The 24,138-nt window shown below is 43.1% G+C and overlaps 2 protein-coding genes across 6 annotated transcripts in view; both read left to right on the forward strand.

The window, feature by feature from the left end:
- akt1 (v-akt murine thymoma viral oncogene homolog 1) overlaps window positions 1-2,227 on the forward strand; it is a 30,378-nt gene extending 28,151 nt beyond the window's left edge. For all 3 annotated transcript variants that reach the window (XM_041060460.1, XM_041060461.1, XM_041060462.1), the window contains exon 14: window positions 220-2,227. In XM_041060460.1, coding sequence (XP_040916394.1) covers window positions 220-299 — 80 coding nt within the window. In that variant the 3' untranslated portion in view covers window positions 300-2,227. The remainder of the gene's footprint in view (window positions 1-219) is intronic.
- A 2,960-nt stretch (window positions 2,228-5,187) lies between these two features.
- cep170b (centrosomal protein 170B) lies at window positions 5,188-24,111 on the forward strand. 3 transcript variants are annotated; one of them, XM_041060035.1, is made up of 19 exons: window positions 5,188-5,357; window positions 6,071-6,208; window positions 8,101-8,190; window positions 9,026-9,104; window positions 9,917-9,975; window positions 10,940-11,096; window positions 13,951-14,079; window positions 14,871-15,365; window positions 15,467-16,389; window positions 16,578-16,697; window positions 17,217-17,355; window positions 17,475-19,109; window positions 20,015-20,156; window positions 20,522-20,654; window positions 20,844-20,978; window positions 21,076-21,164; window positions 21,542-21,635; window positions 21,735-21,786; window positions 21,890-24,111. In XM_041060035.1, exons 2-19 carry the CDS (start codon window positions 6,104-6,106, stop codon window positions 22,111-22,113), a joined length of 4,800 nt encoding a protein of 1,599 aa, XP_040915969.1. In that variant the 5' UTR covers window positions 5,188-5,357; window positions 6,071-6,103; the 3' UTR covers window positions 22,114-24,111. The 3 variants fall into 3 exon arrangements, with proteins under 3 accessions (XP_040915969.1, XP_040915968.1, XP_040915970.1); XM_041060034.1 differs by having other exon boundaries at window positions 5,189-5,357; window positions 19,910-20,156; XM_041060036.1 differs by lacking the exon at window positions 16,578-16,697 and having other exon boundaries at window positions 5,189-5,357; window positions 19,910-20,156.
- Window positions 24,112-24,138: the final 27 nt, after the last annotated feature.

Raw genomic sequence — 24,138 nt, forward strand, 5'->3', positions numbered from 1 at the left:
AATAAATGAAATACAGGAAAAATCAAGGCAAATTCATCACATAAGTAAAATCATTTTGCCACAAAACAGTCCTGGCCATTGATTTGTGACATTGCTCACAGTGGTCTAATACACCCAGAGATATGAAGGGGAGCGTTACCCAGGTAAAAATGATATGGAAAAGTAGACACATTTATTTCGCCTCATTTCTTTTTTTTTTTTTTCGCCCTCTGTCCCCAGATGACAGTATGGAGTCCTTCGACAGCGAGCGGAGACCCCACTTCCCCCAGTTCTCCTACTCTGCCAGTGGGACGGCCTAAACTACTCTCAAACATTCCTCTGGTCCCACTATCTCTCCCCTCACCCCACCCGACTGCACTCTCAAAAAAAGACCGGGGGCCACAGCCCCATACTCCCAGCATTATCTGCAGATGCCGTCGTTGGACGTAACATTTACAATCTGAAAGATGTGTTGTTGTTTTTTTCAGGAAGGAGGAAATACAAGACAAAACAAAGATAACTGTGGTTGTCCTGTGTGGCCTTTGAAGACTGACCACAGGCAGACAGAGAGTTAACACTACCCTTCATTTCCTGGTTGTTATGTTGTATACTGTGCAGGCATCCATACACCATGATGAATGGGGAAATGTAGCTATGTTATGCACAAATTAGGCCACTGCTATGAATTTTGAAAAGGGCCATTTCGTATTTAACATATTACTATTAAATATATGAACCAACCATTTCAAATAGAAGTAGGCATACTGTGGACCAAAAACATCATGTGAGCAGAGAGAGAGTGTGTGTATGTGTGTGTTGTTGTTGAGTGGGTGATAAAACCATGTTTTCCTCTAAAAGACTTCTGAACAATTCAAAAACCATTCAGACCAAGACGTTTTTGGCTTCAAAAGTGAATGTACCGTATCAAATAAAGTCAATCTTTCTGCATACTTACATGTTGTAACACATGGCTGATTCTCCTAAGACTGAAATGCCGTCTTCTGGTGAGGATTTTTATCACTTTTCTACTACCCCATTGCAAAAGTTCTAAGAGTCGGTCTTTTGTATTATCATGCCACACCACGATGGGTCTGATAAATCAATTGTGCAATACAGTCTGATGTGAGGAATGGCAGACATGCAAAGAATGCAGAGTGATTAATCATCAAGGTAAAAAAAGTTGGCCCTGCAGTGGATTCCTGTTGTAACTGTATGCACATCAGAGTCACTGAGAGACCCCCAGTTTCCTGTTTAGGATAATAAATAGCTCCTCCAGCCCCCCCGCCCCTGCCCTGAAGTAAGTGCTTATAGTTCCTGATGCCTTTATATCTCGATGTTCTGCTGCAAACACCTCCTGGTTTCCCTCTGATCACGGTCAGCCAGTGCTGACTGATCAGAAACTCTTCTCTCCTCTGGGTTTTTCCTACATGTACAGTACAGTATTGGGTGTTTTCCGCCCAGTGCATTCACTGCAGCCTCAATGAGGTCACTTTAACATAATACACTTCTTTAGGAATACTTTGCAAACAAACTGGGCTTCAGGGGGGAAACACACAAAGAGTCATCTTTGATTTGCTTCTTTAGGGGACTTCTGTCTCTTCACGAGCTTCTGAGTTATTTATATGAGACCAGCGTTGACTAAAATGAATTTTACTGTGCCAATGATATGCACTTTGCTGCCCCAAAAATGATTGTATTTGGACTCTTATTTGTACTTTATGGTTGGTAAAGACTGAATTAGCTTCTTTTATAATGTAAATTCAAATGTGGATACAATTAAAACATGACTTGCTTGTTTGAATGATTTCTCCCCTTTTACAGATGACTGAGGCTGAACTGAGACTCATGGGAAATGAAACTTTTGTTTTCTCAAAGTGTACTAGGAGGTTTCCAAAAGCGCTTCAGTATTTTTTTTTTAAGATGACAGATAATCATTTTTCAAAAGTGCATCATACGTTATTGAATGTAATGGTTTTTACGATTTTGTTTTCACTTCAATCGTTTGCAAACTTTTTGTCCAGTTTTTCAGTCTGATTGTTACTTATTCCTATGCACACTCACCCTTCACTGTCACCTTCTGAAAATAGGGAAATTCATTTTATACTTTTTATTTCAACTTTTTTTTGTACCTGCCCTCCCATATTCCTGAGACTGAGGACACCAGCTTTAGTAAACAAATAATATAAACTTTGTACACTGTTTTTACTTGTCTCTTTCAATTTGATGAAATAAAAGGTCTTAACAATAAGCTGTATATAGCTCTTCATTTATTAAGTTCTTCCCCTGAAGAAACGAAAAATTATGACTGTGTGGATATTCACATGTTTGCTTTTGGGGTTTTTTATGCATGACTTGCAATGTTGAGTGGAGTTTTCATTAGGAAAATCTGTTCCAGTCCTTTTCTAGTACAGTAATGTCTTATTTTTGCACCTTTTATTCAGGTTACTGAATTTCATTGTCCTTACTGGTTATTTTAAGTGAGGTTAAGTATGTAGAAGTTGCAGTTGCTACATGTGTAGGCTGAGTCAAAAGGAGCAGGAATGTTATTTATCTAAACCTAACTGTGATCACACCCTACAGACAAAACCTGACTAAGTGTGTGAGACATGTTCCAGCGCTCAGCGGCTCTGACTGTGTCTTGGCCATGTTCTCTGTGTCTGCAGGACTGCTCAGGTCCACGTCTAGGGCTCCGCAGCTGGTCTGAGACAGGGAGAGATGCTTCCCCCAGGCCCTCAGGCAGATGGTACGGTCTCTGGAGCAGATGTTGACAGCCAGGGCTCACAGTCTGTCTTTGGGCAAGCTGCAATGCACAGCGCCACACGGCGAGACTGAGGTTTGGCCCAGTGTGGCGCTCACCTGACAACCATCCCTCACCTGACTCCAGCTGCACTGCCCAAAACACACCGCAGAGGTGGGGCTGCAGCTCTGCCACTGGCCTCCCATGGGTGATGTAGTGTTGTGCTGTGTGGAGAAAGTGTCATTCACACACACAGCCTGCAAACCAGAGCATTTCTTTTCTCTGTGCTAGATGCAAAAATACTTTCTGTTACACAGTATTATGTCAAAACACAGGGTTATTTATACAGACTGAGTGTGTGAAAACTCATTATTCTCATTTTCTCTCGTTCCTTTGCTTTTTGAAATGTATAGAAATTACAATAGAAAAGAGATTTTTTAGAGCAGCTTACAGCAGCATGTACCTTCTATTTCCCTCTTTCAATGCTATGTGATATTCTCTTTATCTAGTATATTTTGACTAAGGGAAAGTCACATTATAATGTACTTGAATTTAGTATAAACTACTTCATCATGTACCACTATAGAGAAGTATTCATTTTTGTTTTCTACTGTCACAGATGTGAGAATGCAAGATTAGCTAAGAACAGGGGGCTTAGAGTTGAAAGCGTTGTGCTAATGGACATTTCAGCAGGATGGATTCTGCCTCACAGAGTGCTTGAACTTGCGTCCTCCTTACTGACTGCACTACCTCGCTGCAACTGCAAGAAAAAAAAATAACATACAAATGTGACGTAACACCACAAAATTTAGGAGACATCAAAAGTAAAAGCACAGAGCAAAGGATAAAACGTCAACCTTGATCACAAGGTTGCAGAGTGAAAAGAGAGTCTCGCATTTCTACAACTTCCCTCCAACTTAAGCACCATATCACGTTCAAGTAGATGTTACCTTTAAAAGTGCATGCCTTTCCAATAGTTTCCAATACTTTTCTGTATTTCACATTTTGTGAAATTGCAGGTTTTTAGTGTGACAGAGGTCAAGGCACTTGGAAACAGGTTCAGCCTGATGGTTACGAGCCCTTCATAACACTGAATCGCACTCAGGGTATAGTAGGGGGTTGACCCACTTAAGTAAGTTCAGGTGGGACCATTTGTAAAAACAAAACAAAAAAAAAACTGTACTTGCATGTTTTGCAGTCACATTATTATACATTCATTATTTACATCCTTGCATGCACTGAAAGCAACACAAAATGCATGTGATATGTGTGAAGATTATTTTAGCACCTTGTAGAAATTATTTGCTTTACATAGATGCTGACTGAAGGTAATCATTCTCATTCATTCATTCAAAATAAGTGTGTGTTGATGCACGAATGGCGATGATTTATACCTAATATTTATACCTAATATAAGAGACACTGGCTTCATTGAGAGTGCCCTTCGTTTTAAAATGTAACTTGTGCAGGAGATCAACAATGTAAATTGGAACTAAAGCGCCATCTAGCGGGTATTTGGCTTGTGTAAAAAGTATTTAAGTTGGATTATTATTCCTTATCCAGACATCATGAGCAGAGGTTTTATTTGATTGTAAGTGAGAGCAGAGGATTAGATAGACTGCTAACTGCAACTTGACTTTAAATCGGGGTATGATATTTTAATAGAGGATAATTAATGGTGTCAACAACAGTAAGTCAGCATCAAATTAAATCTTGAACATACTCTATTCCCGGACGCAGCAATCACAACTACTATTTCAGCTCATCGCCAGAGAAAAACATTCATTTTCTTTAACTTTAAGCGAGAATAGTTCTCTTTCTGTTGTCCTGCTCTGCTACTCCGACATGAAACACAGGAAAAACAAAGTCCAGTCGGGTCAGTGAAAGGAGCCGAAGATCGTCTATAAAGACAATGAATCATCACGTGCTTAAAACTCTTGCCGGGTCTGCAAAAACATTCTGTGATCCTTACGCATGCGCTCTACGCCTGCAACTTTTCCTTACAAACAAAATTGTTACAACTATCAGCGCCTCAACAAAGCCAAGTTAACCTGTTAAGGGGCAAAAATGTAATGTTTGGCCCTGATCGTTGTAATTTTATCAAACACCACTTTGTTGTGGTGTTTGTGTCACGTGAGCACAAGACCTCTCTTCGAGACAGGGCCAGAGTTGATATTTTCAATACAAATAACACACACACTGATAAACACACTAAAAACACAAAATATAATATTATAATATTTTAATGTATATATAATAAATATAATAAACACTGATGTTTTAACTATGCTTCTTAGAGGACGTGGCCATCTTTCATTCCACTGTGAAGTTTTCTGGAAAACAAACAGAGTGAGAGCTCTTACCCACCCCTCTCTCCCCCCACCTCTCAGATCGAACTCGTAATGCGTTTGACGGGACTTGTCAAGCTACGTCACCGTGTCGGGGGGAGAGGCGTTGGAGCGGCGGAGTTTCGCCCGGTTGTCATTCCCAGAGGAAGAAGAGGGTGTGATCGACTTTTACCTGTCCGGTATTTTTTACCTGGCGCTCCCATCGTGACTACATGTCGGCCGTCGAGTTTCATTTTGCTGTAGATCGTTAAACACTGGCTTCACTCAGGAGTAAAGCGGAGAAGGCATTAAAGGTACGTCCCTGTTGGGAGCAAATCACTGGATAAAAGCCTGTTTTCAGTCTAACCGGAGGCTCACTAACGTTAGCTAAACAGCGACACTGTCACCGCCACACTCCGTTGTCTTTTAAAACAACACTAGTGCTGCTTTTACGAGACAACAAGTAGGTTTTAATGTAAGCCACAAAGACTATTTTAACTTATATTGCTTTGATAATAATGTTTAGTTAGCCAAGGTTACAGGAAGTAAAAACCTGAGCACTGAAAGTTTAAGTTGTTAGCTAACGTTACTGAAAAGCGCCACTTTGCAACAGGTTTGTCATGAAGCTGAATAAAACAGACGCTGTTTACAAAAAGGGCTGGCTTCATATCAGATTCTGAACTGTGCAGTTGTGACATGTGTGAACATACTGTATGTCCTTTATTGACACATAGAAACCTGTGTCCCTAACCTGGATGACTCACCAACACACAAAATATGTTCAGCATGGGAATTTTATTGCATTACCTTATTAGTAACACAGCCAGACCTAAATTGGTTGGATAAACAGGTCTAACTGAGGTGGCAGACATGATGACTTCCTTTCAGTCATCTAAACTGAAGCATGCTTTCAGCTATTTTAAGACACCTGCCATTGTTCAGGGACACAGGTACTTAATTTTGGTCACCTCCTGATAGTTAAGTCCTCAGTTTGTCTTTGATTATTTTTATTGTCCTCTTTTTCCAGGATGCTAAGAAGATCCTGACTCGTGGCCCCAACATGAGTGTGACATCATGGTTCCTGGTCAGCAGCTCGGGCACACGCCACCGGTTGCCACGGGAGATGATCTTTGTCGGCCGGGATGATTGCGAGCTAATGCTGCAGGTGTGTGTGACTTTGTATGTTTAAGGGTGAGCGTGTGGGAATGCGTGCATTCACTTTTGTGGAGTCTGCGTTTACACAGCAAACACCGGCAGAGTCTCGTATGAACCCTAACTGGTCTTCACTACAATCGGTGAAAAGATGCCAAGGATGCGTTGCATTACTCCTCACTGATGTCTGACAGGACAGCTAGTCACATAAATATGTGAAACACCAGTGTGAGGCTCCGTGCATGTTTTGTGTGTGTGCTTTTCTGGATGTGTTACCTGGTGACAGTGCATTAACACAAAGTTGCCCCTGACAGCCTTTCAAGCAGTGACTTAAAACACAGCTAAGGCTTTGCACTGTCTTGTTTTTCCATGATTTGTTATAAACACAATTACCTTGTGGTCTTTGTATAATACTCTCCCTCCCATTTTCACCTCACTCTGTATTTAGACCAGTGAAGGAGGAATGTTGCCTCAGAAACAGTTGTTTATACTTTCCTTAGTCAGTGCATTATGCTCAGAAAAGCCCTGCCAACCACAGAGGTTGGTTAGATTGAAAAGTTGCTCATGTCCACATTTAGGCGTCGCCGGATCCAGGAAAAACCTCAGCTTCTCTCAGCCTGAAATGATGCAGACTTTTCTATTGCTCTGCTTAAGTGCTCAGGACTGCTTCCTGACTTGGCACACAATCAGTTTCTTCTCCAAAACTGTCTTTAACCCTTCAATCTTTATGGTTTGTTTTTGTTTATAGCTCCATGCAATGTTTAAAAACTTTTTTGACTTTCTGTAATGTAAGAATCCTGTTTTGCTTGAATAGCAGAGATTGAGTCTAGTCCGTGAAGTCAGATCAAATTGCATAGCTGAGGGCCTTGACTTGAATGTTTGGACTTTCCATGACAGCTGGTGTGTGATCAATGCCCCTATCTCCATGACTAGTAATTAGACTAAATGCCTCTTGCATTAATAGTGGTTGCATTTGTCTGTGGCTCAGTGGTGTATTTATTGTTTCCCAGTCCCAGTGCTAACAATCTCTCTGATAAGAGGGACAAAGAGAAACTAAAGGCTGTCAAGTTAGGAATGTGGAATTCTTAAAGCTGCTACACAGTTTATTTTTTATCAAATGTCAAACTGATTGATAAACCCACCTCTTTTAGGCAGTACAGTATTTTCAAGAAGCTATTTGAAAGTCCACTAAGTGGAGAGGCCAGCACAAGACAGTACACACAGAAAGATGGTGGTAATTTTGCAAATGAGTTTGGCAGTCACCTTCAATCTTTGTGATTTTTGTGACGAGGAGGCCCAGAGAATGCCTAATGAGCAGAGAAGAGTAAATGAGTCAGCCTGAATCACTTGCTCATTTTGCACTTAATTGATGAAAGAGAAAAGGAAAGAAAGAAGTGGGAATATTTTTCCTCTGGTTAATGGCTTAAGCTGTGAGAGCAGAGTTTAGTGGATAGGCACCGTCTTTGAATTTAATTTACTGCAAAATTTAAGGCTTGTGCATTGTGTAAGCAGGGAGAGGGTTTGTGTACCTCTGTTCAAATGTTAGGTTTATATGTGGTCACAGGTCCTAATTTAGCATCACAGTGTAGGGATGATGATGACTTTTAAGGCTGCAACTCATGATTATTTGCTTAATTGATTACTCTGCTGATCATTTGCTCAATTCATTGAAAGCATTTAGTGCCTTCAGTGTCAAGCCACATTACAGTATCCTGGAGCCTGAGGAGACGTCTTCAGATCTCTTGCTTTGTCCAGAACCCAAAGTTTACAGTGATATAAAGTTGTTGGTGTTTTGTGCCTGAAAACAAATCAAAATAGTAGACAAGGGATTTTTTTTGTCCATCGACCAATAGATTAATTGACTAACTGTTCCAGCTCTAATGATTTTTTTTTCTTTTGTGGCAGTCTCGCAGTGTGGACAAACAGCACGCCGTGATCAACTATGACCCAAACACAGACGAGCACATGGTGAAGGACCTGGGCAGTTTGAACGGGGTGAGTGAGTCCATCTCTGGTGTCAGACAACCTGCCTCAGCCCACAGTGATAAAAGCCGCTGGTCTCCCTGAAGGCTCCAGTCTGTGTGCCAGAGACGAGGGACGGTTGGTCGAACAACAGTAACAAGGAGACTGGATTTTCCTGCTGGCCTGGATTCTCTTTTTTTTCCCTTCCCATTCTTCCTATCACACTTTGTAGCCCCCTCCTCCCTCCCTTCACCACTCTGTTGCCACCCCATTGCACCATTATCCCAATGAAATCCAGAGTTGAGCAGTGGGAGAAACCGTTCATTGTTCTCACAGAGTGTTTCTTTTGGCCTTGGTTACTTCAGCCAGACTAATCAGAGCAGAACAGTGCAAGGACCTGTAGCTGAAATCCAACATGGTCGTGTTTTCTCCCCAATTATCTTCATTCAGTCTGGATAGAGTAAGGTCCACTTCTCCATTCCCCCTTCTGCAAACATCCGGTATTATTTTTCTTTAGTGACCTGAAGATAAGCCCTGGAACCTTACCAATTATTAGTTGAGACAGAAGATAGCTAAATTGATCACCAAACTAAGCACTGTTTTAACCATGTCTTTTTCCACCTGGCCATTAAGCGCTCTGCAAGAGCCGAGACAGCTATTGCATAACAACATAATCTCATCAGAGTTTTAATGTGCTGCTGGATTAACTTTCAGTGGGAAAAGGGCCAATTACAAAGCACCTTACAGTATCTGGGTGTGTGCCACGAGGAATTAAGAGACCTTGTCACCTGTGAGTCAACACATTTACCTCCACTAATTAACACTGAAAGTGATTTGAGCTTGATGGTATTTGTCTTTATTTTTGCAGACATTCGTGAATGACCTAAGAATCCCAGACCAGACGTACATCACCCTGAAGCTCTCAGATGTTATTCGATTTGGCTATGATATCCTTTTTTTTTTATATTGCTCATTTAAATTTCAGTCACATATTTGGCTTAACATTGATTGGATCTGTGTGATATTTGTAATACAGACTTTCTTCTCTTTGGTTAGAACAGTTGAAGTCAGTGATTAGCAGCCCACACTGAAATGAGCCAGACTTCGGCAGCCGTTTTGGTCACAAATATTTGGCTTTTTTTTTTTTTTTCCCCTCTGTGGTCTTTCGCTCCATCGGCATGTTAATCCCCCTGTGGGTTTCCAGTCAGGGGTTTTAGATTATGGTCAACTATGGACAGAAAATCTCCTGCACCCTTTGACCCCCAGAGCAGAAAACTCATGAATGGTGAAATGTCGTTTAGATAACAGGGGGAAAGCTGTTTAGGTCGTTTTCAGGATTCAGTAACATTTCTTACAGGATTGTTTGTGAGCAGAATTAAACACACCGTGTGTTGTGGCATGTGACGCTGCACGTTTCAAGAAGTGTGACACCGGGGATATGAGTTTGTTTGAATTGCAACAGGTTTTTACTGCTTATCTGTTTTCTTCCTTCTTGTCAGGGGTAGAAAAGTTGCTTTTGACCTCCTTAGTAGACAAAGATGGAAAATAGACATTAACCCAGAATCAGTAAAAGAGTACTAACTGCACATTAAGCATCTTAAGTATCAGGTTTGTGTTGTGTTTGTATGTTGTCGTTCAAGTCCCTGTGCCAACGAACATCTCTGTCAGACACAATGAACTGTGAATGTATAAATAGGCATATTATTGCATTGTTTTACAGAACTGTAGACATGATTGTGTACTTTAACTCCTCCTGCACATGCTCATGTATATATCCTGGAGAAGAGTCAACACAAGGTCCCAGAGGAAGCTCTTAAAGTAAGTAATCCTTTCCATGGATCCATGTTGATGATGATAAAATGCAGTGCTCTTCTCTTATTTTCATTATAGATTTGTCTGTTGATTATTTTTTCAAGTGATCTCGTTTTCCAAAGGTACTAAAGCCCATTGTGATGAATTTTATTTAAAATCTTTCCTTCTTTGTCAGACAGAAAGTCAAAAAACACAAATGGCCTTAAATTCTCAATGAGCGCACAGAAACATAAGCATGTGTAATAGGCTTTCACCAGAAAGGTTTTACTAATAAACAGTGAATTAAAAATTACAAATTTCACTGGCTAACTGTTTATGGGAGTTAATATTTTAAGTTTTAATTTGAGACAAGAAATGTGATGTAATTTACGTTTTTTACTTTTGTTGGTCAAGTTTCTGTGCCAGACTCGTTTTAGTCGTCGCTCATTTTAGTCCTCACTCACAAATTGGATAAGTGGTTGGAGTGTGGGAGTAGGTCTTATTTACTGCCCATTTAACATCACTTTTCTCATCTTGAATATTTTAATGTTTTGCTATTGTGTTGTCCCTGCAGTGTGTTTTTCTTTCATGTGTGGATGCTAACCTCTCCTTGATAACCACTGCCTAGCTCACTGTCAGCTACAGCCGAAACAAATTATACAGACCACAAAATGTCACAGAATTTAAAAGCCAGGGGTTTTGTCTTGTACACTCAGTTGTAGTGAATAATTACATAGTGAGCTGTTATTTTAATGTAAAAAAAAATAGTTTCAATATGTAACTATTATATTCCTTTTTCATTTTGTTAATTAAAGGACAGCAAACAATTTACCAACATTCCTGCAAATGTGCCGGTGTTAGCCAGCCGGCTAATTTCCTCTCAGCTCACTGAGAAGTCCCTGGTGAATATGTATCTGAGGACAGTTATATCTGTACTGATTGTTGTCAGAAGGTTTCTCACTTCCTGCTTCCCTCCTGTCTCTGTGTGCAGCATGAGAAGTACACCAGCCAGTTGCAGCTAAGCATAAAAGCCCTGGAGGCCAAGGCAAAGGAAAAACATCAGCTCCAGAGCTCAGAGAAGAGCAAAGACTCTATTTCCAATGTCAAACTGCAGGACAGGGCTGAGCGAAGAGCCCACTCGCTCACAGGTAAACAATTCCATCCGCACACTTACTGGTATCACAGCAGATATTAACAGGAAGGCAGCAGGTGTTATGGTTACAGAATAAGGTTAATAGTTCTTGTAGCCTGAGAGGAACTGATTTTACTGAAGTGGATTTGAATACCCTGTTCACACACAAGGAAGAGGAAGTCTTTATGTCTCCATATGCAGCATGACTTTGACTGTAGATCCCTTGATAAGGGCACTGTGGCTTCTTTTATAAAGAGCTTCCCTGGTGTGAGATTAGGATGCCATGTGAACTGAGAGGCTGAAGCTACAAGCCTATGGAGTCAGTAAAGAAATAGATCTTGACATCCCAGAGTAGGGATTTTGACAGAATGAGAAAAGGCTTTCCAGACAAGCTGAGGGGTGAGGAGTTAAGGACAAGCAGTCTTATCTCTGTCAGCCATGCCTGACTGCTGACAAGAGGTGGGGTGCTGCCAAGCACGCCGATGTTAGTTCAACACGTGTTGTATAAGAATTAGAAAGGTGTGATGGTTGGAAGTCCCAACTTGGTAACCCTGTCTCCATGTAGCTGGTGGTGGATTTGTTGCTGCTTATACTTCCAGTTGCTCTCACACCCTCTCTGGCCTGAGCTATACTGAGTGAATCCTGTTTCGGTTTAGGCAGCAGTGAAACAGTCAGAGAATTGTTAGTTTGAGACACGCACTTTGTGAATGAAGTTCATTCACAACTGACAAAAGCGATTCCAGCTGTTGTTGATTTAGCAATTCTCGTGCTTTCTTTTCTATATTCGCCCGTGAGAGCGTAGAGGGAAAACTACAACCGGTGCTTAAAATAGGACTTTTCCAGCACTAGGCTCATATCCCTCAGAGTGCCTTACAAATGTGTCATTGAACAGCAGAACTTTGGAAAACATTTGTTAAGCCTCATTTTTAGAAAGACGCCTCCTACTGGGATGGGAGTGCGTTGGTATCTCCTGCAGCTGCAAGCTAACCACAGTGATCCAGCAAACCTGTGACTGCAAACTCTTTGCTGAACGAGCTCACTGAGGCCATGTTTACTAGGGGCCATACAGTTACTGGCTACTGTCAGCAGCCTTTCCCTGTTGTTGTTGTTGTGACCCAGTCCGCTAATGAGATAACAAACCTACCCACTCGATAAAGGCACAGTGTCAAGAAGATAAGGATAGTTTTTTGTAGCATGTTAGAAAAAATAGAGCTAGACTTGTGTTGCACACATACAGTATGTGGAGTGTGTTTGATTTTTCTGCAGATAATTAAGTATAGACACAGTCCCTCACAACAACAGTCTTTGTTCTCTTTTGCTTTGTTTATGTCTGCATATCTCTGTTTACTTCACGCTGATGGGTTCTCTTTGGCTGATTTTATTTGACTGGCAGCCTTGATACACTCTTTGTTTTTATATCTGCTCTGTATTGGAAGTTTTATACTGGTTTTGTTTTTTCTTTTTTTTTTTTGTGTGTGCATGTTTTCTTTCAGTTCCACAACCCTTATACCATTCTGTCACTCAGAGTGCTGAGAGAGCTGCGTATATATCTTCCTCTGTGAGCTCTTGCTTGTTTTTCCCTGCAGCTGTACAGGATGTGGACTGCGTCCAATCCCCCAGCTGTCTGTAGGGCAGGACACTTCAGTTGTGTACAGTGTCTGACTCAGTTAGCCCTACTTTACTCTGCCAGGACCTGGGGCTAGAAATGGATAGTTCACAGTTTTCCCAGATACATTACACATCAGCACTACATGATTTAAAAGGTCCTAAATTCCCAATCCTTTTTTAACTAATTGCTCATGTAGTGACTTTTAATGGAATGGGAGCTTTTAAGCAAAACATTCAGGACAAATCACAAAATCACATAAAACTGGTATTTTGACAAACTGTCAAAGTCTGGCTCTTTATGTCCCTAATAATAATAATCACACAGTCTTGGTCATTTTACATTGCTTTGTCTTGGCTAGTCATTAATAAAACGGTAAATCCAACATAACTCAGCCTTGTGCTCCGTTCACGTTAGTTGTGACCACTCACCCATGTTTTCTTCAGCTAAAAGCAGAGGATTGAATAAGTGGAAAGGAATTGGTAACGTGCCTCTCTGCTTGCCCCCGTCCTTGTGTTGATGTCTTATTGTGCGTGTCCAAGGCAACAGTGGTGAAGTGCTGTTGATGCTTAGGATCGTGAAGCATCCACATTAAACTCAGCAGAGCTCGTTTAGCCCAGCTACCAGGCCGACAAGCAGCATCTGGATTATCTGATATAGGCTGGCTGGCATGTGTGGACTGGCAAACCAGCTGCTAAACACCAGTTCATAACTAGCATCAGGGAAATCAGCCCTCGTTCCCCAAGTTGCACCTGTACCGAGGTCAGTGTGCAAACTATGAGTATCTAGTGTCTGCGACAAGCCTCTCCTCTATGCACTGGTTATCCTATATCCTGTATTGTGTGTTTTTTTTTTCTTTGAAGATTAGGATTAGCTTTGTCCCGACTCACACAAGGAGGATTATGTTTTGGTGGTTTGCATGATACAGTTGGTCTTACAGTTTGACCCTCACTACTCTCTCTGTGTCATAGGAATGTGTGGGAATTGTAAAAAGCCCAAAGACTATGGGTATTGTAACACTCTCTCTCTGAACTCCAGTGTTTTGCAATGTATTTTTGTTGCAAGACCAAACCCAGACACAACACCGTTTTATCACGTGACTCACATATACTTATATACAAGAGGCTGTATAAATTCACTTCTTTGTTTGGCTCTTTTTTGTTTTCCTACCTTTCCTCCCTGGATCTGAGTGTGTCCATGTGGCTAATGTTGTGTGTTTGTCTGTGTTTGTGTTTGTGCCTGTGCCTCTGCGTTTGTCTGTTAGCTGCCACAGATTCTCCGATATCCAAGCCTACTCCTCTGTATGGCCAACCGTCGTGGTGGGGGGAGGATGAGGACCCAGCCAACAAAAAGCAGGGCAGAGGTGGAAAATCGCCAGAGCAGGAGTCTCCAGGTCAGAGACTATGTCTTATATTTTTACCACTATGTGCACAAGCTCCTGGCTTGATAACGGTATTTATACTGAAGTGTTTATACCTTTAAAATCACAACATGTACTGTGAAGATATTTACGCTATAATTGTATCGGATATTCCCACATCTATGAATTAGATCCTAATTTATAATGACATGTTTTTCTGTGGCACTGCTATCCGATGCCCTTTGTGGGTCACTAAGAGATGGATGGTGTTAAGCCCAAGGCAGGTTTTTGGCTGCCAGTTGTGGACTGTTAGCCAGGCCATACCATGCCAGGCCAGCGGGCAGTGCCTGTCTGCCTCGTGATGGATTATGACCCTCTAAGCTGCTGGAGGGAGGGGGTGGTGATTGTTGGCTTCATGTTGCCAGGGCTGAAACAGATTATTCCTGCTCAGCTACCCTCCACTGGACTCTGAGCTCTTAACTGATATTTGGCTACATCCAGCTGACACCCAAAGACCAACTGGCTGATTTGTTTTCTCAGTCTAACAGCTGGAATCTTTGTGTTATTTGTGGCTCCCACTTTCAGGGATTGGGTGACAGTGGAGTCCCAGTTGAGCTTTAAGAATTTTATTTGTGATGGTATAGGAATTTCCTTTATTTTCTGAGTTGTGTGGGCTCAGAGAGGGACTTATAAACAAATAAATAACATTCACCTATTGTACTTCTGTTGTTATAGTATTAATTAATACTAATATGGTATTTTCTATATTTCTTTAATGATTGCTGTGTGTTTACTGTCACCTCATTACTTTTCGTTGCTAACAGAGCCTGGTAAAGACGTGTCCAAATATGAGGTCAACGGTTCTCTGTCTGACAGTCAGGCCAAGTCCATCTTCTCTTACCGCCGGGAGCCCAGCTACTTTGAGATCCCAACAAAGGAGTTCCAGCAGCGACCTGCCAAAAAGCCTGAGTCGCAAGTTCACGAGGTTCCCACAAAGGACACCCCCGATCCCAGACAGTGTGTCCCCTCCACCCCCACACCTCCCGTGGTCCAAAGCCATGCCTCCTTCACTATTGAGTTTGATGAGTGCACACCAGGTAAAATGAAGATCAAGGACCACGTGACAAAGTTTTCTTTCCGCCAGCAGCGAAAGCTACCCTCCACAGAGGTTGCTACCGCACCCACCGAAGTAATGTCAGTAGAAAGCAAAGTTGCTGATTGGCTGGTCCAAAGCAATGCTAGCATGATGAGGAGGAGGTCGCAGGCTGATGACATGTACAGCACAAGCAGTGACCCATCACTTCTGAAGACCACCAAGCGTGAGTCACTCATACAGTTTCTGTTTCTGTTTACCAAACCCTGCCTTTAATTTGAGTAATGTGCTTACTGGCAAGCTAACCTGTTGTCTTTCCATCATCAGCAAACCACCGTGAAGATGGCACTCACAGTGATTCAGGGGATCCTGGTATCAATGGAAATGATTTCCTCCAATCAGAATCTCAGATTGGGTCCCAGGCGTCTCCACAACCCTCAAGAACCCCCCCACAGCGCTTCGCTTCCCCTGGCTCTGAGGAGCCCTTGTCCTACTCTCCTCAAGAATCGCAGTCCCTTTCCAGTCTTGGCAAGGCTGAACCTCACCAGGCTTTTGTCATTGAATTTTTTGATGATAGCCCAAAAAAGAAGCGATCCCAGTCCTTCACCAATAACACTACCCCACCTGAGCCCTCAAGCCTCAGGGTGCAGCTAGAGAAGGCAAGAAAGAGTTCAAGCCCAAACGGGGAGAGACAAGTCCAATCTTCAGCCTCCACCACTCCCCCATCTCAACGATACACCGTCCCCCTGAAGGGCCCTGCTTCCACAGGTCCGCAGAGAGCTGGCTCTCTACGAAGGGAGAAGACAGAGGACCGAATCAGCACCAGCTTCTCCTCCCGCTCTTCATCTTCTGTCTCTGTAAGGCCCTTTAGCAGCGTGGGCCGGAGATCCAAACTCGCCCAGGAATTTACCACTGAATTTCTCAAACAAGCAAAGCAGGCCTCTTCTGCCAGCTGGGAGAAAAATACATCTAGTTCACCTATAGCAGCTAAAACAGAGACAGTGGTGAGATCACAGTCTAGTCCCCCTCCACCTAACGCTCCCTACCAGCCCCAGACTTCCTCTCCCATCCACAAGCCTGTTCCCCTCAAGGCCCCTGTTATGACCCTGGCATCTCACAGTGAAATCAAGAGCCCCCTTGTCGGCCTCAGAAATGAAGAGGAGGACAGTCTGAGTGATGCAGGGACCTACACCATTGAGGCAGATGTCCAAGATAAAGAGCTGGAAGAGGCACGCAGCAAGATTGACCAGGCAAGTCATTTGATCTGTTTTATTTTCACTCTAAAATCACACGTAAAAATCACAACATGTTGCTTAAAGGTGATAAGCTGGCTTCACCAATGTCCCAGGGAGTCCCACTCAGAGTGAGCCATGCACATTGGCAGTCCCACTTTCTCCATTCCTACACTTATCCACTTGCAATGCTTTGTTCCTGACAGGTGTTTGGTGTTGTTGGGAGCCCAGAGCGAACCAACCAGAGTGAAGCAGAAACACCATCAGCATTTAGGCCTGTTATTGTTCAGGGCAGGGAGCAGCATAGGCAGAGTAGCAGTGGGCAGGTGAGGCCAGCTCCAGAGCAGGGACAGAGTCTGGTGAAGGTAAACATTCCTGTTCAGGGTGGGATCGATGATTGGACGTAATGATTAATGATATTAACACTAGTTCTAAAGACAATGACTTCATGTGTTGGGTCAGTAAAGCATAAATGTTTAAATGCACAAATCAGCATGCATTGCTGTCTTGATTTGACTTCTTGCTATTTCCACTTTTTTTTTTTGGTGTCCCTCTTTTGATTCCTTGATTTGCCTCATCTTTCCTCACAGGTTCTGGGTTCTTTTTTTTCTCTCTCTCTTTAACCAAATATAAGGGGAAAAAATTCCATGTTTTTTATAGCAGTTGTACTTCATACTTACTCATGAAACAGATCGATGTGTGGTATCTTCTGTTGTTCGTCGTATTAACATTGTTTCCTACTCAGGTAATCACATAATTGAAACTGGGCTTTCTTCAAAATGTTTAATCTTCTATTTTTTTTTTTTTTAATATATATTGAATAAATTGTGTGTTTTCTCATGCAGGTTCAGTCAGCAGGTGCAGTGTTACAGGGGGCTCCTAAGTGGATGTCTTGTTGGGCCAGCTTGGCAGACAGCTACACAGAATCTGGCCCTTCGTCTGGCCTCTTTGACATCCCTGCCCAGATGGATGCGTCAGGAGGGGGTAAGCCACCTGACAAGACACGAGTCTATTTGAAATGTTAATGAGAAGCCCTGGTAAATATGAAAGATATTCACTTCCAGCATGTGTGGTTAATATGCATTAAAACTGTTTCACTTCAGCACGAGGTACGATCATCCACAAGGCCACGCTCACCCGAAACCATGACAGTACAGACTTGAGAGCTCGACGCATCCTGCCCCAGGTACCGGTGGGGGAGAAGAGTGACATTCCAACTCCCAGCATTCATGTTCATTATGACCCGCATTCGACATTTGATGTAGGAGAGAATAGCTTGGTGGCCCCCGGGTCTCAGGATGACATTCACAGGTTGTCAGTGCAGGACGACGTGGAGCCTGACAGCCTGAGCGACGCCAGCAAGTCCGATGATGGTTCTATCATAGAGCAGAGGAGGAGGCCGCTGTCAGACACGGAAGAGAGGAGAAATAAGGAGAAGGCCAGACTCCCAGCCAAGTCTGCATCATTCTACATCGAGTCAGAGGAGGCTGTGTCCAAACCAGAGTGTGGAGATGCAAAACCCGGCACTCCCAAGACCGAGAGAAAACATGGGACCAAAACTTTCTCAACGGCCACCCTGACCAAACAGAGAGGTAACCAGGACTCTGAAGGAAAAATGAAGCCCAGTGTGTCCGCTCCTGTCCTGGACCAAGGAGCACAGAGTCCAGAGTCCAAAGAGGGCACAGTGTCTTCATTAATCAGACAAGAGAGCTTCACCAAGGACCGGCCCAGCAATGCCAGATTGCCCAACATCTCTAGCCAGCCTTCTCAGAAGGACACAGACCCTGTATTATTCCAGGGAGTTTGCAATCAGGACACCCACTCTTACCTCAAACAGACAGAGGATGTTCTGGCCGTTCTGGAGGCCAAACTCCAAGCAGGACAGTCAGAAACCACTCCGTCTCCAATAATGGACTCTCTTTCTGGGGAATCTGATGTGGACACGTCCAGCACAGTCAGCCAGCATAGCAGTAAGACCAAGCCAAACACACTGACGAAAAAACCCTCTGTTAGTGGCCTCCATAGGGAAAGGTCTTCAGCTAGTGCAGCCAGTCAGGATTCAAATCACCAGTCCACGTCGTCAGAAAAGCGCCGTTCTCAGGGAGCAGACAGCAACAACAAAACCGAGTCTGTCAAGAGGCCAGTTGGTCTGAGACGTAGTGTCGGGAAATGTGGTTCCACAGATCTAAGTGATGACCCTCACAGCTTACCTTACTCTGATCAGGAGTCTAACACCTACCAAACCCGCAAGAAATACACCATGCCCCTTCAGAAGGAGGACACCAAAACCACCAGAGTGACCCAGGCCTTGAGTCGTGCCAACAGCTTGTCAGCTCCAAGACCCACCAGGGCATCCATGCTGCGTCGCGCTCGCTTGGGAGAGGCCTCAGACAACGAGGGCACGGAGACGGAAAGGCTGTCACAGGAGGTGGGCAGCATCTCCACTAAACAGCCCCAGGAAACCAAGAAACTGTCCAGGCTGGATATGCTGGCGATGCCTCGTAAGCGGACGAGCTCGTTCAACACGCCCAGCGACACCGAGACCTCCTCCACCCCGCAGTGGGTGGGCAAAAACACAGGATTCTCCAACCGCAGCACAGAGTCCGGCGGCACCTCCGTTCGAAGGGCCTCCGCTCCGGGACAGAAACCTGTAGAAAGGCCGCAGAAAGCACCGCTCTGCAGGACCCCACTCACCCGTGGACGTTCAAGCAGCGCCAAATACGCCAGCAGCACAGCAAGTGAGTATAATACAGACACTCTCACACACCTGTGTCGTTGAATGTAAAATATTTTGACTTCTTTGATCCTTTACTCATGTTTTAGTCAAACAAGAATCGTATAAAAGAGATCTTTTTGTGGCTGGACTGGGAGCAGTACAAGGTCTGTCGAACAGTCACAGTGGTGAATTGGTTTGATGCATTCACTGTCCTCAGTTTATGTACTGTATGTTTCAGGACATAAAGCCTAGGTTCTGTATGGAAGCAGCTTTTTATTTCTTTAATAAAAATATCATTTGGGAAGGGAATTAATTCTGGACTTTGACTAACGTTAATAATACTAACATTCATTCTACCTTCAGGTAAATTTAGGTTTGACTTCATCTCCACAGTGTTCTCATGCAGTTTATGGTAATATATGATCTCACCTTTATTTATAGTCATGCTATGAGAATATTGTGGGTATGATGAACACTACAGTACTAGCTCTGTAAAAAATGCTCTTTGCTACACAACACTGGTTTCACTATGTGTTTCTATGGTCTGGTACTCAGCTGCTATATTGTAGAAGTACTCATTTCAGTTTGGGAACGATTTAAAGCCAAAAACATACAATGAATGAGTTGCAAATGTAGAAATGAGGACTTCCACCGCAACTTATCTGTCTCTTCTTCTGGGAAGGAGTTTGGTGATTACATCTGAAATACCTGGTGGTGTTTTTCTTGCCTGTATTCTTTGATGGCATCTCTTTTTCTCTCTCGTTCTCTTCTTTCTTCTCTATCCTCCATCCTCCGTAACTCAAACCAATTCACGACGCCAAGGCTCCAGGAGGCGACAGAAAGGCTCTGACTATACCTCTACCTCAGATGAGGAGTACGACTCAAACCAGAGCACCCCTAAACACAAACGCTCCCAACCTTCCTCAGCTTCCCACAGCCCACGCAGTCAGGCTCGGCCCCAGCCGGTGGTCGCCCTGCGTCCAAAGCCCCGCGGCAGAGATTCTGAGGAGGAGAGCCATGAGGGAGACGCCTACCACAGCTGGTCCTCTCACAGTGCTGAGATTGCCCGGTAAGACAGAGGTTTCCAAAGGTTTCATCGGTGTGTCACTGACATGAAAGGTGCTTTCACACCTGCTGCCTCAAATATTCACAGAACAAAAAAAGAAGAAACCAAAAGAAAAGACAATTCAGTCAATTCATCGTGGGACCTCCACATGCAACTATCAAAAATATGAAATGAAATAAAATAAAACAAACTGAATATCATGAAATTCCCTCTGCAAAAGAGGATATTAGCTGGAGCGTTTTCAGGCAGTTTATTCTGTCACTGTTAGGGAAGATCTGTGTAAAGGAAGCAAGGATTTTACAATCAGTGGAAAACGTTAATCTTATTTCTGTCAGCCGTCTTTCTAAAACGTGTTTCCTTCCTGCTAGATTGAGCCAAGACCTGGCTAAAGACCTGGCTATCTTGGCCAGAGAGATCCATGACGTGGCAGGTGATGGTGATCCACAGAACCCTGGAGCGGAGAGCAGCGCACCCGTCTCCACAGTGACCGCTCACGAACAGGTACATCATAAACTATATCGCACACCTGGTGCAGTTGCTGCTTAATCCAGGTCTCATAGTACATTGCTCTGCTAACCTGACTTGTTTTAAAATGAGTAAATCAGTCACCTCTTTCATCACCTTTGTTACCATTCAGCTATAGAGACTGTCTGTCCTGTATCACAACACTCGTTTCTGATCGTATTGCAGCTGGTTCAGCGTATCCCAGAGGCTGGATTAAACTACCAGAGAGTCCCACCATGTTCTGCATCTGCAAGGGAACCTGACCAGAGCTCCAGTGACCACGAACAGAGCTCCATGCAGCGAGCTCGGAGCAGAGACGAGGTCTGATGCAATGTGCTGCTTCGTCTCATTTTTTTCCAACCTCTGTGATTCTTGCTCTGAGGGGGGATCAGTCTAAAGTATTTTGTGTTTTCTCCAGGTCATTGTAGACAATCTGATGCTGAATCCAGTGTCTCAGATCATCGTGGCCATCAGAGAAAACACTGAGCAACTTGCTGACAAGATTAAGTAAGATGCTGAGAAAACAGACATCACGCACACACACATCATTTTTTTTTATTGATCCTGTCTGAAAACCAGACGGCATTGAGCCAATAATCTTATTAAATTGGAATAAGTGAGTGAGTCAGCATACAGACGTAAAGAGAGACAATATGAGTTGAGACGACAGAGATTTAATCTTCTAAGTAGATTAGACACAGAATAAATGTTTGTGTTTGCCACAGTTTTTTTTATTTAGTCAAAAAAAAAAAAAAAAAAAAGATATAAGATACCTTGATTTAAGACATCTTCGTTAAAAAGCAAAAATGTGGACTGACCCTTTTTTTTTTTTTTTTATAAAGATGACATTTGACTCACAGCTACATTTGGCATTATACACGCAGGGTACTGTTCCAGGACAAAGTGGATATCTGGGAAGAAATCGAGGCAAAGGTTAATTCTGACAATGACGTACCTGTTGTCAAAACCTCTAACAAGGTTGGTGACTAGTTTTTTTTTTTTGTACATTTTTTAAGCTAAAATCAGGGGGAAAAAAACAACTTTGTGTTTGAGCTAAGTGAGACATCTGTATTTCAGGAAATCACCTCAATTTTGAAAGAACTTAGGAGAGTTCAGCGACAACTTGAGGGTGAGTCCCCCCATTTCTAGACAATATAAATGTGAACAATCTTTATCTTACTTTATTTCTGTGAAGTGAACCCACTTTCTTATCTGTTATTTTCTCTGTCCAGTCATTAACACAGTCATGGATCCCAGTGGGCAGCCTGAGGCATCCAAGTCCTCAGCCTCGGACTTCTCGTCCTCGTCTGGAGTTCGGCCCTCCAGAACGCCTTCATCGCGGGACTGGAGAACAGTCCACTCTGTCTCTAAGCGAGGCGGGGGCCCGAGGCCCGGTGAGAGCGTCAGGAGAGCAGCTGTGACGCCAGACGATCTCAGAGAGGGATATTTGGTCTGAGGTCTGACACAAACACACGTCGCTGAACTTCTGCTGTAACCCCACACACGCAGGTGTCGGACCACTGTGTGCAGAATGAAACCAAGAAGAGGGGGGAAGTGAGACTGAATACACGCAACTGTACCCTCCTGCACATCCAGACGTACACACTACTGCACTATGAGCACTTCACAGCTACACAGTGAAGCCTGCCCTACACACCCTTAAATACATTCAGCGGCAGGCCTACGCATGAGGTGAGGAAGTACCATAATACTCCTCTGAAACTCCTCAAAACTATACTTGATTGTTTTTGTTAGAGATTGTCCTCCTTATTTACCAATGATATGACCAACATTTCTGATTTTAAAAGCTCGTCGTGATTACTTGGCATAATTTAAAACCAGCCTGAGCTTAATCAACTCAGGGAAATGTATTAACAAATCGGATTTTTGTGTTTAGGGATAAATAACATTTTGAATTTTCTCAGTAAATTTTTACATACATATTTTTTTTCCTTGGTTTTGTCTTTGTTTGCCGCTTTTCTCTCTGTGGAACAGATTTATGGAAGAATGTAAAAAGTATTTATTAGCGGTCTTTTGTGAGACACTGGTATTTTGTAACCAAGACAACAATGGCTTTGGGAGAGAGCTGGTAGACTCTAGTGCCAGACCAATTCATCTTACATTACACAGATGCTACCAGCCAATTTCTTGTGTATTTCTTGTGTTATTTCACAGTGGAGCGGCTGTGTCCAGGCCCCCTTCAGTACATTGACATGATCTGTTTTGCCCAGCTGGAGGTGAAAATCCCTCTGGAATGTGTATCCAAATGGATGTTGTGGCTGAGTCCATGGTTTAGTCACCTGGCAACCACAAACCCATGTGGCTATAAAACACTAGTAGCCCATTTTCAAGCTTTCCTGCTCTTCTTCCTTCTGAAAAGTGAGTTTTTACTTGCGTTAAACACAGTCGGGGGCTTGAAACTTCCTTTCTTTTGTGTGTGCCTGTGCCTGTGTCTGTGTCTGTGTCTGTGTGTGTGTGTGTGTGTGTGTGTGTGTGTGTGTGTGTGTGTGTTTTGTCTCCCATGCCTGAAGAGCACAGTTACCTCTGAGGGTTTGACAATCATAAAACGACTGACAGGAACGAGTCTCCCTTATCTTTGTTTGTACTGAGCTCATCCCACTACACCTAAACCTCCACGTTGGTGTCCTACACTAAGAGCTCAGTTTCTCGGGTCACAAAGTCACGTCTGATGTGTCCTCACATGACAGGAGAAGAAATGTAATTTTAGCATATAACAAGTTGTGTGAAACTGTAAATCAGATTATTAGTTTGTGACATCCTGTTGTTCAGTGTGTAAATATCTAAAGATATATATGTATATATATGTCCTACAAATTACCTCTCAATCCTGTCTTTTGCACTAATGTAGTACAGAATTATCCCTTCGACCTGATATGCTGCAAAAGCTGAAAGCCTTTTACTCTCCTGTGACAGACTGTAAGCATTTGATGCTGTAGGAGTTAAAGCAGGGAAAGAGGCCTCTCAGCACACCAGCACGTTTTTGTTTCCCTCTTCCCAGTCCAGGCTGTACATGTGATTGTGATTGGGAAGTACCTATAAGTGCCACAGAGCTGTGTGTGGGATGATGTTTCATTCAGCCAAGTACGGTGGTTGTTTACAAATTCGAGCAAAAGCTGAATGTTTTGTCTTTTCTTGCTCAAAGAATTGCTGCTATTCGTCATCTGTGGGATTGTATTTCCCCCCTTTGCTTTACTTCATCTAAGCCACAGAAAGCCAGAGAGCTGAAGTTTAAATCTTGTGTCCCATTTTTTGATATTCAGTTTCTGCCCCCCCCCCCCCCCCCCCTCCTTTCCTCTTCCTTTTCTCCCCCCCTGAATGATTTGGTTGTAATCTTGCTGTCTTGTTAGCTGGTATTCATGTTTGGTCATTTGTTTAATTTGTTAGATGGTGATTCCAAGTTTTGTTTTTTCAAATAAATTTAACTAGCAACGCTGCTATTTTTGTCTTTTTGTCATCTGTT

The sequence above is a fragment of the Toxotes jaculatrix genome, chromosome 17 (genome assembly GCF_017976425.1).
Source record: "Toxotes jaculatrix isolate fToxJac2 chromosome 17, fToxJac2.pri, whole genome shotgun sequence".
NCBI classification, from domain to species: Eukaryota; Metazoa; Chordata; class Actinopteri; family Toxotidae; genus Toxotes; species Toxotes jaculatrix.